This window comes from Chroicocephalus ridibundus, chromosome 6, assembly GCF_963924245.1.
Source record: "Chroicocephalus ridibundus chromosome 6, bChrRid1.1, whole genome shotgun sequence".
In the NCBI taxonomy this organism is placed as follows: domain Eukaryota; kingdom Metazoa; phylum Chordata; class Aves; order Charadriiformes; family Laridae; genus Chroicocephalus; species Chroicocephalus ridibundus.
In genome coordinates this window covers 58,452,917-58,468,842 of record NC_086289.1, presented here as the reverse complement: position 1 = coordinate 58,468,842, position 15,926 = coordinate 58,452,917, and the positions used below count along the sequence as shown (strand labels likewise).

Below are 15,926 nucleotides of genomic sequence, written 5' to 3'. Positions count from 1 at the left end.
AAGGGAGGTCTGCAGGGGCTGCCTGCGGTGGCTCTCACAGTCCTGGGCCCCGGGTGGCTCAGGCCATGCCCCCCCTCCACTCCCCCCAGCCCCTTCTTGGGGGGCTGGCACCTCCTGTGGGCTCCCCAGTGCCAGGGGAAACCCAGCAGGAAACCTGGGGCTGGGGAAGGCTGAGCGATGCTCTGGGGCAGTGGGGAGAGGCAGAGGGTCCTGGGCACCCTCACCCCAGCACCCCGCTATGCTCAGGACCACCTCATCCTCACAGGCCACCTATGACCAAGGCCACAGCCTCATCTCGCTTGGGGGTGGCTTGTTGAGTGGAGGGAGGCATCTGCCACGGCAGAGCAGCTCAGGCACCCGCAGCTCGCACGTGGGACGAAGGCTGGGTGCACACAGTTTATTAGAGCTCTGGTTAAGCAAAAGAGTCCCCCAGACAAAGGCGAGGAAAAGAAAAGAGGCCCCAGTTTCACCTGGAGAAGCCTGGAGTATTTCCCATGCCCGTGGTAGCTGGATTGGTCCCAATGCACAGCAGGTTTGCTTGGGAGTCGCTAACCTCATGCGAAGGGGTGCAAGGACCCGCATCGCTGCGTTTACACATCTACGGGTTTGTATAATATACACACGTCACTCGGCAAGGACGACCACAACTGGCCACGGCGGAGTGGGATGGTAGGCAGGCAGGCACCTGCGGCAGCGGGATGGGGTGGCGTGGCCACCAACGATGGACACGAAGCACGGCATGCAATGTCGAACCAGGTGGCTCCTCAACAGCATCACAGCCCCAGGCACCGGGCAGCCAGAGCCAAGCCCAAAGCCCCCCCTTTTCCCCAATTTCTCACATGCCATTTTCTCCCTGCTGCGACGCACCCACCCTGGCAGCACACACTCCGCTCAGTCTCTTTCTTCCCTGGCTTTACACAAGATCTGGATGCAACCAACAGCATGTCTGGGTCCCTCCAGCTGGAGTCTGCCAAGCGCTGGGGTCCCAGTGAGCCTGGGGAAGCACCTGGGCACCAGGTAGGACATGGCTCTGGAGCATGGCAGGAGAGCTTGCCCAGGAGAAACAGCACAAAAGCAGGGTTGCAGCCCCTTTGCCAGCCCCCCGATAAGGCTGTAGGGAGCCCCGGAGCTCCCCTCCTCCTCCTCCTCCTCCTCCCCAGCCAGAGGAGCACACCACCAGCTGGCCGCGGGGCTGATGCTGCGGCCATCCCTGGGCGCTATGGTCCATCTTCACCTCAATGCCCAGCTCACCCCGATCGTGGCGATGAACTGAGTGTGTCTCAGCCGCCTCAAGTGGTTTTCAGCTTGAGCACCTTGGAAAGAGGTTCCTTGGCACTGGAGTAGAGGAGGTAGGAGCCCTCGGCGGTGTGAAATGCCTCCCAGTCTCTACAGCCGACAGTGGGGAGGTGGTGAGCCGCTACGAAGCCTTCATAGCCTTGCCACCTGCACAGGGAGGGCAGTTAGCTCTTGGGGGACAAGCTGGGCACCCAAAAGGGGGCGGGAAAGCTGAGCCGTGGGGCTGGCATCTCCCATCTCCCCGCCGCAGGATGTCCCTCACTGGGGCTTCTCATTCCTGTCTATCCTCCCTGGTCAGGTGCGCCAGCATCCGCAGAGGTTGCCCCCATGCGGGGCTCCTGGCAGGGTTGTTCCTGCTGGGAACAACCACCCAACCCCCCAGCCCTGCCCTCCGCCCGCAGCAGTACCTGTAGATAATACTGTTAACGGAGAAGGTGAAGCCATCGAAGGAGTTTGCTACCACCAGAAAAGAGTCGTCTCCCACCGAGAAGAACTCCCAGTCCAGGGCGCTGGGGATGAAGCAAGCAGAGGGGCAGGTGAGGTGGCCTCCCTGCGGCCAGCCGAGGAAGGGGCTGCGTGTCCACGGGGCTGAGCCCCCCCCCCCCCCAATCTCTGCCACCCTGATGATACACAGAAAACCCTGCACTTCCCAGGCTCTTCCTGAAAGGAAATCCCGCCTTGTTCCCAAATCCAGGGCCTTCTCCTAGCTCCCACTGGGATTCGGTGCCAAGGACCTATGACCCATCACCCTCCCCACCAGTCTTGGTCGCTGGCAGCATGCAAGCCTGCACGGGCTCTCCAGGAGATCTCCAGGTTGCCCAGTGGAAGCACATGGACTGAGGAGCACCCTGCCTCTTTGCACAGGTACCTGTAGGTGAGGAGGTCCTGGAATTTGACAAACATCTGGGCAGTGATGTTCAGCTCATAGATGGAGGAGTTGATGGCGTAAAAGTTGGAAGGTGCTGGCATCCCACTGTCATAGCTGTGGCTGTTCGCAACAGCCAGGAAGACTCTGTCCCCGATACGAAAGACCTCCCAGTCAGCAGCACCAAACGTCTGTGGGAAGGAAGACACACGAGAAGCTGGATGTGGACAAGCCTTTGCAAGCCAAGAAGGAGGCACAGCGGGGAAGTTACCCACTCCTAAAACTGTCCAAGTGAAAAAAACAAACCTCACTTGGTCAATCGCTATGGGAGAATCAATGGGAAACTATCACTACCTTTCCAGAGGACTGAGGAGCATCTGGCTCTGTCATTATTCCCTGGCTTGTCTAAACCCAGAGCAGGGGACCGAGGAGTAGAGTTTGATCAGCGGCCAAGCCTTACCAGGATAGACTGGAAGAGCTGGAAAGAGCCACTGAGCCAGATGTAGATGTGCGAGTAGATCTTAGTGGATGTGCCATTGAACGTGTTAGCCACAGCCAGGAAGGAATACGGCCCAATGGTGAAGAATTCCCAGTCATAGGCTCCAGAGGTAGGGATGGTCTGGTTGGTTTCAAACAACCCTGTCCTGGGGTTCCACCTGTATATCACACTGTCTATGTTGTGGTTATTCCCTGGAGGAGACAGACAGACAGACAGACATGCAGGGTGAGGAAAAGGAATACCTGGCTCATGTGAGAAACAAGACTCAGAAAGAGGTTCAGCTCCCTAAATATTTGCTGGGAGGTTGCAAGGCTGTTTGCTAGTGACCCGTTGCTCCCCAAGAGGTAGCCAAAGAGACAGTAGAGCCTCCATCCCTACCTAGAGCCTCCATCCCCATCGAACACACTGGCAGCTTGTTCCCGAGCACGCGGTGATGGCTTTGTGGCAGCCCCTGGCAGAGGAGGGACGGGAGGGTGCTGTGTCCCCACACCAGCAGCACCACGCCGGAGTCCTGGGGTGGCCAAGCTCTGCCCAGTCGAGTCCCAGCTGGACTGGGACTGGGTGAGTCCCATCCCACTCCCTAAGCTACCATCATCAAGGGCCCCTGTCACCCTTCGCACACAAGCTTGCACATCTGGGAGGGGGCCACAGCTGGAACGGCACCGCACTGGTGTTTTTCAGCCCTCCTTCGCTAAGTCCCCCTGCTCAGCTCCGGGGCGCTGGAGCTGGCTGAGGACCTCCCCATGCCGATCCCCACTGACGGCACAAACTCCAGTGCGAGGGAGGGGATGCCGCAGCCCACAGCCCGCTCCCTGCTGAGCACTCGGGCTGAGCCCACCAGCACCAAAGCACGTGCTCCATCCAGCTCCTGGCCTCTCGTCAAGCATCTCGACTTCATGCCCACGTGGGATCCCGCTGACTTTAAAGCTAAAATCTTTCCTGCACCTTCAGCTGACCTCTCCAGCCAGAGCCATCCTTCTAATAAAAACCTGGCTTCTTCAGGATGGGGGGCGAGCACCACCAGCCCCTCTCCACCCCACGCTCACCAAGCGTTGCTGCGCTCGGCTTGGCCCCGCTGGTGTTTCTGGGGGCTGAGCAGCAGCAGCAGGACCAGGTGTTAACGGGTTTACGGGCAATCTTCATTGCACCGGGAGAGACTTTGGCTGGAAGGGCTGCAGGGAGACCGGGCCGTGCGGGAAATGGCCACACGGATAAGTCCACCACCTGCTAAGGGGAATAGCCCCAGTTTGGCTTGGCTGGGATGATCTTAACCCCTGCATGATGTGCCCCTCTCTGCTGACACTGCCATCAGAATAGGTCTCGCTTAAACTGGCTGTGATGGCGTCCAACAGGCGAGGCGGGGAGTTTCTAGCCCAGCTCACAGGCAGTTGGTGACCAAGCAACCTGCCACCAGCTTTGACCCTGGTGCCAGAGGACCTAATGCGCCCCCAGGAGCCAGCCCTGATGGCAGGGCAGGAACCCACTGTCCCAGTGTCCGAACCCGGCTGGGAGCACCTTGGAGAGCCAGAGCTGTGGTATCAACCCGTTCATCCCCCGTGCTGAGGGACGCAAGCCCCAACCCAGAACGTCTGGAGGGTACCCAGGGAGGGTGGGACGCCAGCCAGCTGTCTCCGCTTCCCTTGGTTTCCTACATGCCCACAAGGCCAACCCTTTGGCTTCTCAAAAGGCTCAGCCCCTGCAAACCCCGGCAGCTGCCGCCCTCAGTGCCCCGCCGTGTTATGTAGCACTGGGGAAACAAATAAAAAGAAGCAGAGAAATTCAGCAATGACCATCCCCACTCCTGTCCTTGTCCCCTGCCGTCAGAAACCCAGAGGGGAACAACGTCAGCCACTTCCCCGAGTGCTTTTCTCTCCTAAAATGAGAGGGTCTGCAAGGGGTTCGGGCTTCCTGAGGGACACGGCGCCCCGAGCTGTGAGCACTGACTCCCCGGCTTCACCCTGCACTCCGGCGGAGGATGCGCAGGGAGCTGCAGTGTTGCCACGGCAACGGGAGGATGCTCTGCCGGGGCGCCGTGGTCCCTGGTGTCAACCTGCCCCAGCTGAGCCGGGCCAGTAGGGAATATAAGGGCTGGGTACCTTCTCTGTGGTTGACCACTGCGAGGAAAGCCTCTCCCTCAATGACAAATGCCTCCCAGTCCCTAGCGCTGTGCGTGGTGATCCTCTGGTACGTGATGAATTTCTCTTTCCTGCGGCTCCACTTGTATATTACAGAGAACTCCTGACCCCTGTCATTCTGCTCAAAATTAGCCACTGCTAGGAAGATCTGAAAAATAACAAGCCAGGACATCTTGGTTGTCTCCTCTCAAAGAGGCACGGACAAGCGCGGGCGGGGTGAAGATGGGATGGGTGGGGGCAGGCACCCATGGGATGCGGGGCCAGGGACCGAGGTGGGCGGTGTGGGGCAGGACAACCCTGACTGGCAGAGACCCCCCAGGCAGCACAGTGCACCCGAAGGGGGGACAGGGACCTGGTGGCTCTCTGGGCATGGCAGCAGCGCTGGGGCAGGGACGAGGCCCCGCCAGCCCCGGGGATGGCAGCACAGCCGTGACGGTGAAACGGGCTGGGAGAGAGGGGGATCCAAGCTACCAAACCCTCCCTGTAAGGAAAGGTTGTTCAGAAGAAAAATCGCAGATATGATCACAATAAGAACGATGATAAGAATTCCCTGAGACAAAACATTTTCCAGACCAAGAACCCCCCCGCCCCTCCACGAGCGCTGGGGACAGGCGTGCAGCTGCAGAGGTGGCCTGGCGCTGGGGGGAAGCATGTCCGAGCTCGCGGGAGCGCGCGGTTGTGACATGCTGGCTCCACCACCCCGGTGTTTCGTATGGAGCAGCAGAGGTTATGCCCCGGTTTGGGCCACAAAGAAGCACAGGGACGCAGCCCACAAGCAGAAAAGAGTCAGAGGGGGGATCTCCTGCCTCCTGCCCAGCGCAGGACCCCTGCCAGCACCAGCCTCGGGCTTGGTCCAGACGAGGCTCAGCCACCCCCAAGGATGGAGACCTCTCCCCCTCCACGGTGGCCTGTGCTGGGTGCACACATCTCTCCAGGGAAGGTGCATTCCCAGCGCTGGGCAGCTCTCCCTGCGAGCCCCAGTCCAGGGACTCCTTTCAGGGCATCTCCAGAAACACAGCTTCAGAGGGAAGAGGAAGTCCTGGATCCAACCCAGCAACTCAGGAGCCTTGACCTCCATTGACAGGAGCCACCAGGAGACCCCAGCCCTGTCCTCTGGGGCTCTTCCCCCCATCCCAGCAGACCGTCGGCAGGTCCCGGTGCAGTAATGATGTACTGACACCTACAGAAGTGCTTCACACCTGCAACGTGTGCGGGGAACCTGGGCTAATGGGAGAGGTCTGTACCGCTGCTGTTGCAACCCCTATCAGGTCATCATCTCCAGGCAGAAACACACCAAGCACAGGCAGCTGCTGTCCCCAACCGTTCTGGAGCACCCAGCTAACCCCAACCTGTCCCAAGCTGGGCAGGAGAGGTGCCATCCTGCATAGAAAGTCTGAGAAAGTTTTTCTGGATGAAGACCTGAAGGCAAACCTGGAGCAAGTGAGCCTTGGTGAGCACCAACACGGGCTCTTCGCTGTGCAGGGGCCGCAGGGAGTTGGGACTCCCCAGCCTGGTGGTTTCTGGCCTGGCAGCCGTCACTGCAAGGGGGTGTTGAGGGTCCAGACTAACACTGGGGAATCTCAGGGTGGTTCTCATCAGTGGATAAATCCAGCCTGCAACCTTCCTGTCTCCTGCCCACGAGGGAGCAGCTGGAGCCTTGCAGGCGCAGCGCTGGAGGTGGCAGGCGTGTTCCCAGCCCAAAGCCAGCTTTACAGCACAGCTGCATTTTCGGGACTTGACCAGGTTTTCTGCAGGACCCCACGGCCAGGCAGGTAACAGGGGATGTGGCCCATTTGTATCCAAACAGCAGGGCTGTCGGTGCCATCAAGCTGGGAGGCAGGACTTCTGCCCGTCCAGAGCCACCCTGGAGCACGTGGCTCTGCAGCCGCCCTGCGCAGCCTCTTGTGACAAAGCCAGAAGGGCTCATGCTGGAGGGGGAACGATCCCAGCTGCCCCGGGAGCTCTGCACAGAGCCGGGTCTCAGCAGACGTTCGCTGGCTGGACCGGGGCTCCTTGCAAAGTGACAAGTAGCTCTCCAGGGAGAGGAACCAGGCAGACACCCTGCAGAAGTCCCATGGCAGATGCTCAGGGGAGGAGAGAGGGCTCCAAAGTTCTGGAGTGATTGTAAAGCAAGAGGGCTTAAAAATGCAGAAGGTTGGACTCAGTGGGTCCCTGGGAGGGAGCTACGGGCTCCGATGGCTCTGTGAGGCCACAGGTAGATCTCCGAGACCAGAGTGGACCTTAAGCATGGCAGGACGCCTGCCACAGTCAGAGCTTACGGAGGGCTTCGCTTTCTGTGCTCCCGTGTCAGGAGCTGCATGTCTCTTGAGAGCAACGCCACAGCCCCTGCCTGGGGTGACGCCTGCCTGCATGGTGCCTTCTGGGAACCCCAGCAAAACCTGCTTCCCAGGGGGGGCAGCCTTTGGCCAGGGTGGAGGCTGTGCTACGAGCACGCCAAGATCAGGCTGGACCATAGTTCTGCACGATGCGTGTCCACACACGAAGGACATTTTGACACTGGCCCTTGCTCCATCTGAGGCAAGAACAGGCAGAGCCTGCTGGAAATGAACCTGAACACATGGGGGAATCCAGCTCCAACAGCTGGCTTTGGAGGCTGACCTTGCAGACATCCTGGACATCCCCGGGGAAGAGATCTGAGCACTCCAGACACGCAATTACCTGCGCTGTGAGCATCGGTTGATGAAAATGGCCTGGATGGATGTAACTGTGTCTCGGCAAAAATAGCAAAACACAGAGGGCAGCCTACAGATCAGCCAGCAGTCCCTAGGACAGACCCTTACTGGCTGAGTACATGTATCAGCGTGACCCCATCAAAGACAGAAGAGAGAAAGATTCGTCCCCTAAACCACACCCGAGACTCAGGTTTAGCTAAAGAGAAGCCAGCATTGGGCAATTGCAGCGTAATACGCTGAAATATTAAGGCTCTGAAATAACCTTCCAGGCAGACTTACCTTCTTTCCTATGGTGAAATACTTCCAGGACTGAGCTTGGTAGGTGGGGATGTTCTGGTAGGGCACAAACTTCCCATCGGTCCACTTATAGATGGCCGATCCCGGGGGAGTGTATCGGTTGGCAGTGGCTGCGAACAGTCCCACCTTTGGGATGGTGAAGACCTCAACCCCCATCGTCTCAGAGTTGGTCACCAGGCTCTGGTACTCCTCCACGTAGTCCAGCCTTTGTTTGACTAGGAGAACCACAAAAAAAGAGGGGTGAGGTTAAAACCAGATGACCCTGCCCGGAGAGGTGCCCCACGTTGCGTAGCAGAGCTGGCTCGGTGGCGCTTGCTGCCCTGTGGGGGGAAAAGGAAGGTTATGGTGCCGCTGGTGGTGAAGGGCCAAAACCCGAGGGGGTGGTAAAAGGCTTGACTTGGTGTCATCGGGCAGCACATCCAGCCCCATCCACCCCTGGCTGTTCTCCGTCAGAGGGCAGGGCTGCAAAGCGCTCTGCCAGGCAGGCTCCTCTAGGAGAGGGGAAGAACGACACGCCATGGATTTTGATAGCTTCTTACGAAGTGGGTTGATATATTTGTCCTACAGAGAACAAGGAGGAGAGGAAGAGACCTACAGCGAAAGGGCCCGGGCTGCTGAGACCAGCTGGGTTACCGCGTACCCACCTGCAGCAGCCCTGCACCAGATGTTTTCTCTGGCTGGAGTCAGCATGAGCTCTGGAAGTTAGAGAAGACTTAGACGGAATTAACACCAGAAATCAGAATAGAAAGGCTAAGACTGGTCCCAATGGCAGACGGGTGGGCACTGGAAGGGACAAATGTCAGGAGAAGGGCTACGAAAAGGCCCAGCGTTGGTGGCACCGAGGGGCACAGGTCAGCAAGACCCCACCATGAAGTCTCCTTGGGAAAACAAGGACACGGTGCCAATCCGGATGACTTCCGGAGATAGGGAAGTCGGGGGAGACAAGACAGCTGCTGCGGGGAGCAAACGGCTCATCCAAACCCCCCACGTGGGCACCAGCATGACAAAAACCCCGTGACGGGGGGAAGGACGGCTCGGTTGTGGGTACGCCTCATCCTCCATGTCTCACCAGGGATCCTGGGCAGACTGCCTGGAGGGAGTGGGAGAGCGCCAGTGGGCACAATCCATTTTGTTATTGAATAATGTCCATCCCCCCGGGCTCTGGTTGTTTTGCCACCTTGTTGCTCCAATGTTGCCCCACAAAGGCCACCTGAGCTGGGATGACATGGGCGCCTGCCTCCGCCACCTTCCTATCCCTCCTTCAGGTGTCTCTGGCAGCTGATGAGTCTTTCTGCTCTGTCTTGCCCACCCTGCAAGCGCTTCGGCACTGGCAGCACCGGCGCCGTTGGGACCCCGCGGCAGGGAACGCCCCAGGACCCCAGGCATGGCTCTCTGTGGGGTCAGCTGTCCCGCTTGGACAGACCCGGGGCTAGTTCCTGGTCGAGAAGCCCTAGGAGGGACGGACAACATGGATGGACAACGCAGGCACTGTGTGAGCGACTGGGGAGCTGGCTCACAGAGCTGCGCTGGAAGTGCCGCCATGGGCACCAAGAGCAAAGCGAAGCACAGCCAGGCAGGGGGAAGGCAGGGGGACACCCCAGCCCCATCATTCTGCTGTTGCCCGACTTAGTTCCTGCCCCAAGCTGCTGGCAAGGGCAAATCTCTGCTCCTCCTCCACTGCAAGAGCTTCCCTCCGTCCCCGAGAGCACTTCGCGCACCAGTACCTTCTAGCAAGGAAATCCAGGCGCTGCCGTTGCAGAGGTACAGCCCTCGCCGGGAGGCGTTGAACCAGAACTGTGCCTTCTCCTGCTTGGTGCAGGGTGGACGGGACCCCAGGGTCACCTTCGTGTCGGTCTCTGGGCACGGAGAGGAGCAAGGCAGGCGCCTCTTAGGGCACACGATGGAGGAGCAGTGAGGCTCATCCACGTGCCCACGGAGGGTTGGACATCCCGGTCCCATCCTGATGATGGGCACCAGGGAAGAGGGGAAACGGCATCCCAGCCCTGAGCTGGGAAGTCATCAGCTGAGAAAACCCTGGGGGCTGGCATCCATGGGGCTACGGGCGTGAGCGCAGCACTGCCAAGGCAGCACCCCGGCTCTCCAGGGGAGTTTGGACAGGGATCCCACCCCACACGGACACTGAGAAATGGAGGGTGCTGGGGACACCCGCTGCCCCCCCGCTCCTGCTCCGTGCCCAGCCCCACGCAAAGACCTGTCTTCCACAAAAGCAGGAGGTGGCCGACCGAGCCTGCACCGCGGGGAGTTACTGACCGTAGGGGTATTTTAGCACCTCGTTGCTCGCTGGCTTCGCGGGGACATCCTGGAGGACGGTGGGAACAGAGAGCGTCGCTTCTTTGAAGTTCATGGCGGTGCATACCCGAGGGGTGGCATCGGCTCCGGGCAGCAGGACAAGCTGCCTCAGCAAGCCCTGGGAAAGTGGGAGCAGCAGGATGGAGAGCAACTCCAGCAAGACCAAGAAATGGAAACTGCGGCTGATTTATGCCCCGGATTTCCCTCCCGACTCTTGCTTGTTGCCCTCCCTCCTGGGCCTTGGAAGCCTCCATGGGATTCACACATATTTATCAGATCCTTGTTAGATGCCCAGCCTGCCAAAATCTTCATCCCGGGCAATTTAACAGCTGGTGCGAGGGATGCACTGGCAAGGGACTCGTTGGCCCCAGATGGCTTTCACCACCTCTGCTTTTCAATACTGGTCAGGATCAGGCACTGCCTTAACATTTATATCAACAAAACTGTGCCATCAGCCCTCCTTCTGGCAATGTCGTCTTAAAAACACATTTGTCCCACAAAGTGCCAATCGCCGGCACTGCCCCTTGCACATCCACAGCTGGCCGGGCACCGAGCAGCGGGACCCCTGGCCACCTCCGCTGCCCGCGCTGTGGCCCAAGCCCTGCCAGCGCAGGGGGCTGCGAGGAGGCTGCAGCTTGCCCGGGGCACACCGTGGGGCACCTACCGTGAACACGCCTTTCCTTCTTCTCCTGTTGCCCAGGTAGAAGCTGGCTCTCTTCACCGACAGAGATGCTGGAAACGGTGTCTCCACCAGCCTGCGGACGAGTAGATAAGTCAGGGGAGAATTTCATGGCGTCTGCTGGTGGCTGGAGAAGATGCCGGTGGAGGAATGTCACTCTGCCGGCCCTTCCGAGCCCCCCGCCACCGCCCCCAACCTACAGGTCCTTGGGGACGCTGCAGTCCACCGTCAGGGAGAAGGACTGGCCGGAGACGGCCAGGACGAGCGTGTGCCACTGGTTGTCAGAGAGGGAGACGTTGTGGAAGGTGACGCGGGTCTGCCAGCCGCCGGCGCGCTCCTGGCTCCAGAAGAGGAAGTGGAGCTTGTCGGGGGCGTAGCGCAGCCCCACCAGCACGCTGGGGCTCTCCTCCGCCATCAGCGTGAAGATGTACTCGTTTCTCTGCGGGAGGGCACGGACTCAAATCTGCCTGCCGCGAGCTGCGGGGCCGGGCTGCGCCCGCTCTGTGCCCAGCCAGCGGCGCTTACCTTGGCAGGAACGCCCAGGACCCTCAGCGTGACGATGATGGAGAACTCCTCAGGGAAGCAGTCGCAGTGGATGAAGAGGCGGGAGGCAGGGAAGCCCAGGGCGCGGGGCCGCGAGGCGGCGAGCTGGAAACCACGCACCCCCTGCACTTGAAACACCCTCATGCCGCGGGCGAGCCCGCCGGCGGGGACCACCTCCGAGAGGATGTCCAGCGGGCGCAGGTCTGTGCCGAGAGACAGCGGAGCATGTCATGACGGTGGCAGCCATCCCATCCTGTCCTGCCGTGGGATGGGGTCCTGCCGCCCAGCTTGCTCAAGGCAGCCAGGCCATCTCCAGCGCTGGCCGGGGCGGGGGGACTATGGCAGCAGGAGGGTCCGGCGTACCCCAGTAGCCTGCTGTCCCCTGCCCACGGTCTGCGTTGAGCAGACGCAGGGAAGGTTTGCCCCTCAGGGATCGAGGCTGAGCTCTCCGTCCCCACAGCAGGGATGCCAAAGTGTGCGGGCTCACCCACCTGAACCATCCCATGGATTCAGCTCCGAGTGCTGACCCCAGGGCTGGGAGCCGCCAGTCGGGCAGCCCTGGCTGCCACCAGCTTCCTTGGGATCCACCGGCACCAGCAACCGCGACCAGAGCTAGGAGAGCAGGCAGGGACCCGGCGCCCGCAGGCTCGCTTGCGGGGCGGCCACCCGTCCCAGGGTGGTTGGGTGCACGGCGCTTCCCCTCCAGTCCCGGTCCGGGCTCTCCCAACCCAGCCCTAATTGCGCACACGCACGTACTCCCCTGGCAGGCACCAAAACCGCTCATTAAATAATTATCCTCTCCCCAGAGGAGAAAACGACGTGCCCAGCCCCAGGGTGAAGAACAGCACTGTGCACCGGCGCCGCGAGGCCGTCCCCGTGTAACATCGCTCCGATGGCTCGGCGAGCCCCGGGGAAGGCTGTACCCACGCTGGGTGCTTCTCCCACCTTCCCTGCCATGGCACCCTCACGGCTTTTATCTTTGAGCCCTTCCCTGGCAGGATTGCGGTGTCCGTAGCCAAGGGCAGAGGGGCTCGGTGGTGGTGCCCAGAGGATGAAGCAGCAACTGGGCTAGACTGAAAAAATCCCTGACTCCGTCCCATCCCCCGTGAGACCGGGCTTTTTTCTCCTATTTGTGCTAATAAATCTCGGCTGCTGGGGCACAGAGGGAGAGCCAGGCGGGAAGGGGGGCTGTGAGTGTGGCTGGACGGGCGGCTGTCTGAATCCAAACCAGCTGGAGACGGGAAGCGTTTCCCCCCCCCGGCCCTGGCCCCGGCCCCCCCCCAGCCAGCATGGGCAGAGCAAGGGGGAATCTGCTCGTGCGGCTCCATCCAGCCCAGAGCAGGGATACCGGTGAGTCCCCTCCACCCTGCCAGCTCCGCGTCCCCCCTGCCTACCCCCCCACCTGTTTAAGCTGCTCCTAAAGCAAAACCTTGGTGGGGGAGGTTTAACTCGAATTATTTCGGAAATGCGTGACTCGGGGAATGACCAGTTCCCCTTTTTTTCTCAGCAAAAAAGCACAAACGGAATTCAGGTTTGGGTTCGCAGAGGGGTTTCGGAGCCCTCGAGTGCCCTGGGGGCGGCTGGGATGAGCTGGGGGCAGCTCAGCCCCGGGCCGGAGGCTGTGGACTGGGAAGGGACCAAGTCCTAAAACCAAACCCAAAGTCCCTAAACCCAAAGATGCGCGTCCCAACCTGCCCCCCGCTGAGTATCAGAGCGGAGCCGGCGGGTAACGGCGGGGGGAGCAGGCGGGGTGTTTGGGGGTGTCTGGGGCAGCGCACGCGGCCGCGGCTGCCCGCTGCCTGGGGTGGCTTGCCCGCAGACGGACGGCGCCAGGGCTGCGCCGGGAGCCGGGGCCCGGCGCCAGCAGGAGGGACGTAGGGGTGGTGAAACGTGCTGATGCCGGGGCCTCGACACCCCCAGCACCCCTCCAGCTGAGGTTGCTTGGGGACAGCGGGGATGTCCCCGGGGAGACCGGAGCACCCGGGAGAAGCGGCGGTGGGCAGAAACTCTCTGATCTCTCCCAGCTTTCCTTCTCACTGCCGGCCGGGCTCTAATAAAATATAAATACAGGTGCCACCAAACCGAGACAAGCCCCAAGCACGCGGAGCCTGGGCCTGAACAGCCCCCAAACTGGGCTGAAGTTTCCCTGCCCACGGCAGGGATGGGGCGCAGGGACGGGAATGGGAAGGCAGAGCCAGGGGACAGGGACCCTCTTTGGCTCAGGCTGCTCTCAGCGCTTCCCTGTGGGAATTGCCGTGGGAGCTGCCAGTTCCTCAGCTGGGGGCGGCAGGATGGAAACTTTGCGGGAGGTTTTGCTGCCGGGAGGGCGTAGGTTGTGCCTGGCAGAGCGCAGGGAGCCCCGGAGAGTCTGGGGCAGGAGGGACTTTCCGGAGGGACTTCATGGCTTCCCTCTACTTCTCCTTTCACCCCTTCTCCTCCCGACATGTTGGTCCCCAGTGGCCAGACCTTGGGACAATGCTCATGCCACAGGGACGGGCACGCACCGAGGAGGGCTTGTGGCCCTGTGCCACGCCAGGGGGCTGCAGGCGCAGGGGTGACCCTACTACCCGCCGCGCCTGGGTGCAGGCAGGGTGCTGGCAGCGGCAGCACCTGAGGCATCGCGCCGTGTTGTCACCCTGAGACTCGGTCCGCCGGCACCCGGGCACCGAAACCCCAGGGCTGGGCTGCCAGGGAGAGTCTGTAGTGGCCACGTGTCCCCCAGAACACAGCGCTCCTTCTAGGGTCTGCCCTGGCAGTGTGGGGAACACCCCGTCAGTGGGAGGACACGGGTCCCGGCGTGTTTCCCGGCACAGCCATCGCCTGTCTCGATGCCTCCCGCCCCGGCACAGCTCCACCCCCCAGGCCCTCGCTCCTACCTGTGCAGTGCTGCCAGGTCCTGCCACCCCGGACGAAGTCCCCGCTGGTGGCCCAGTGGAGGAGGACAACCCAGATCAGCAGCGGAGCCGACATCGGGGGGCTGACCTCAGGTGGTCCATCCACCGGGACCCCCCTGCCGTCCACTCCTGCGCGTCCGGGCAGGCGCCGCTCGGCTCAGCCCCCCCCGGGGGTTCTCGCATAGTCTGCCGGTGGGGCCACCGCCTTGGGGACCTGCCACGCTGGGCTGCTTCGTCCTGGCTTCTGGGGCGCTAAGCTCTGCTGTCCCCTGGCGTGGGCATGGCCGGCGGGGGCACGGCGGGGGGGCCAGGCGGGGGGCCAGTGGGAGCTCCCCAGTGCCGGCTGCAGCCTGCGCGCAGACATTTAAATGAGAAGTCGGTGGTGGGAGAGGAGGAGTCCCGGCTCCTTGGAGAGCTTTTATCTTTTGCCCAACCCTCTGGAAGGCAGCTTTGGGGAGGGATTTTTTAATATTTTTTTTCTTCTTCTTTTTTTTTTTTTTTTTCTTTGCTTCCTTTCATTTTTGGTGATTCATTTTTCCAGGGTCACGTGGGAGTAGGTGAGGGATTTGCCCCTGCCCCGAGAGACCAAGGTGGGAACCTTCCTGCCTCTAAAAGCCTTGAGCTTTCGGCAGCACAATCCCAGCCTGTACTGGGGGGATCCTCTGTCCCCTCTGGTCCACTCTCCCCTGCCCAAAACCACTCAGACCCCACAAGGGGCATATTTTTCCCCAAAAAAGGCCTCGTGCAGGTGATGCACAGCCGGTGCCACAGGCAACGCTACACCCACCCAGGGCCGGCCACCAGACCCGGCCCTGCCATGAGGCGGGCGGCAGCGTGCCGAGCATCAGTTCGGAAACCCTCGAGGTTTCGCTGTTCAAATGGGAACGACAGCAGTGGAAAAACTCCCTGCGCACAGCAAGCTCCGCTGGGTTTCTCCAGCCGCAAAACGAGTTACTTCCATTCCCCGAACAATTGAAATGGGCTCCCACGCCCCCCCGTCCCCAAAGCCTTCCCGCAAGGCGAGAGCCAGAATAGAAAGCGGCCGGCCAGGACGAAACGCCAAAAAATTGTGTTGCAAACTGGAGGTTTCGTCAGCAAGGAACAGCCGGAGCCGGACCCACAGATGAGCCTCGTCGCCAGTCTGTCCGCACCCCTTGCCGGCCCGAAACCCGCCGTGCCGGGACCGGGAGGGTGCAGCCCATGGGGTGCGTGGCGGAGCGGAGCACCCTGCACCGCGGTCCCAAATCCCGGGAGGAGCTGCCACCGGCGCCCGGAGACATCCGAACGCCATCAGTGCCTCCGTCTCACAGTCAAACAGCCCCTGAAACCTGGGCAGCTGCTGCGCGCGTGTCTGGGGATGCTCTGCACCGAGCGGGGCTGCCACCAGGATCACAACTAAGTGGAGCTTAATCTCTCTCCGCTGGCTCTCCATCCCTCCTCATCCCCCCGCTGGGGACGGCACCCACCGGCATGGCCATCACCCAAATCCAGGGGTCCTGAACGGTCCCGCGAGGGATGCGGGAGGTGCAAACCATCCCATCTCCCCTGCCGGGCTCAGCCCCTCCTGCTGCTCCCACGGCCTCGGGGACACCCGCCAGCGTCGGGGCTGGGAGCAGCCATCTCACCGGGACCCCACGCCGTGTCTGCGGCATCCCGGGCCCGTCCGGAGGAGAGGTGGGCGTGCTGGAAGGGACGCTGGCACAGAGCGGAGCGTG

The 15,926-nt window shown here is 61.4% G+C and overlaps 1 protein-coding gene across 1 annotated transcript; it reads right to left on the bottom strand.

Annotated features, from left to right (window-relative positions):
• Nucleotides 1-110: 110 nt before the first annotated feature.
• On the bottom strand, nt 111-14,681 carry TSPEAR (thrombospondin type laminin G domain and EAR repeats). The gene is made up of 12 exons (XM_063338447.1): nt 14,194-14,681; nt 11,300-11,520; nt 10,975-11,213; nt 10,760-10,850; nt 10,057-10,213; nt 9,510-9,641; nt 7,768-8,000; nt 4,757-4,943; nt 2,622-2,851; nt 2,165-2,352; nt 1,704-1,805; nt 111-1,443 (listed from the first exon to the last, which is right to left on the bottom strand). The coding sequence occupies exons 1-12, from the start codon at nt 14,285-14,287 to the stop codon at nt 1,290-1,292; spliced, it is 2,028 nt and encodes a 675-aa protein (XP_063194517.1). The 5' UTR covers nt 14,288-14,681; the 3' UTR covers nt 111-1,289.
• Nucleotides 14,682-15,926: the final 1,245 nt, after the last annotated feature.

What these genes read in the sequence shown, in the direction of transcription:
- TSPEAR (XM_063338447.1), bottom strand. Translation starts at nt 14,287, where the DNA reads ATGTCGGCTCCGCTGCTGATCTGGGTTGTCCTCCTCCACTGGGCCACC. An exon ending in GAAGGAAAGGCGTGTTCACG is followed by an intron (nt 10,214 to 10,759) that starts GTAGGTGCCCCA and finishes CCACTTTCCCAG; the next exon opens with GGCTTGCTGAGGCAGCTTGT. An exon ending in ATTTCACCATAGGAAAGAAG is followed by an intron (nt 4,944 to 7,767) that starts GTAAGTCTGCCT and finishes GTTATTTTTCAG; the next exon opens with ATCTTCCTAGCAGTGGCTAA.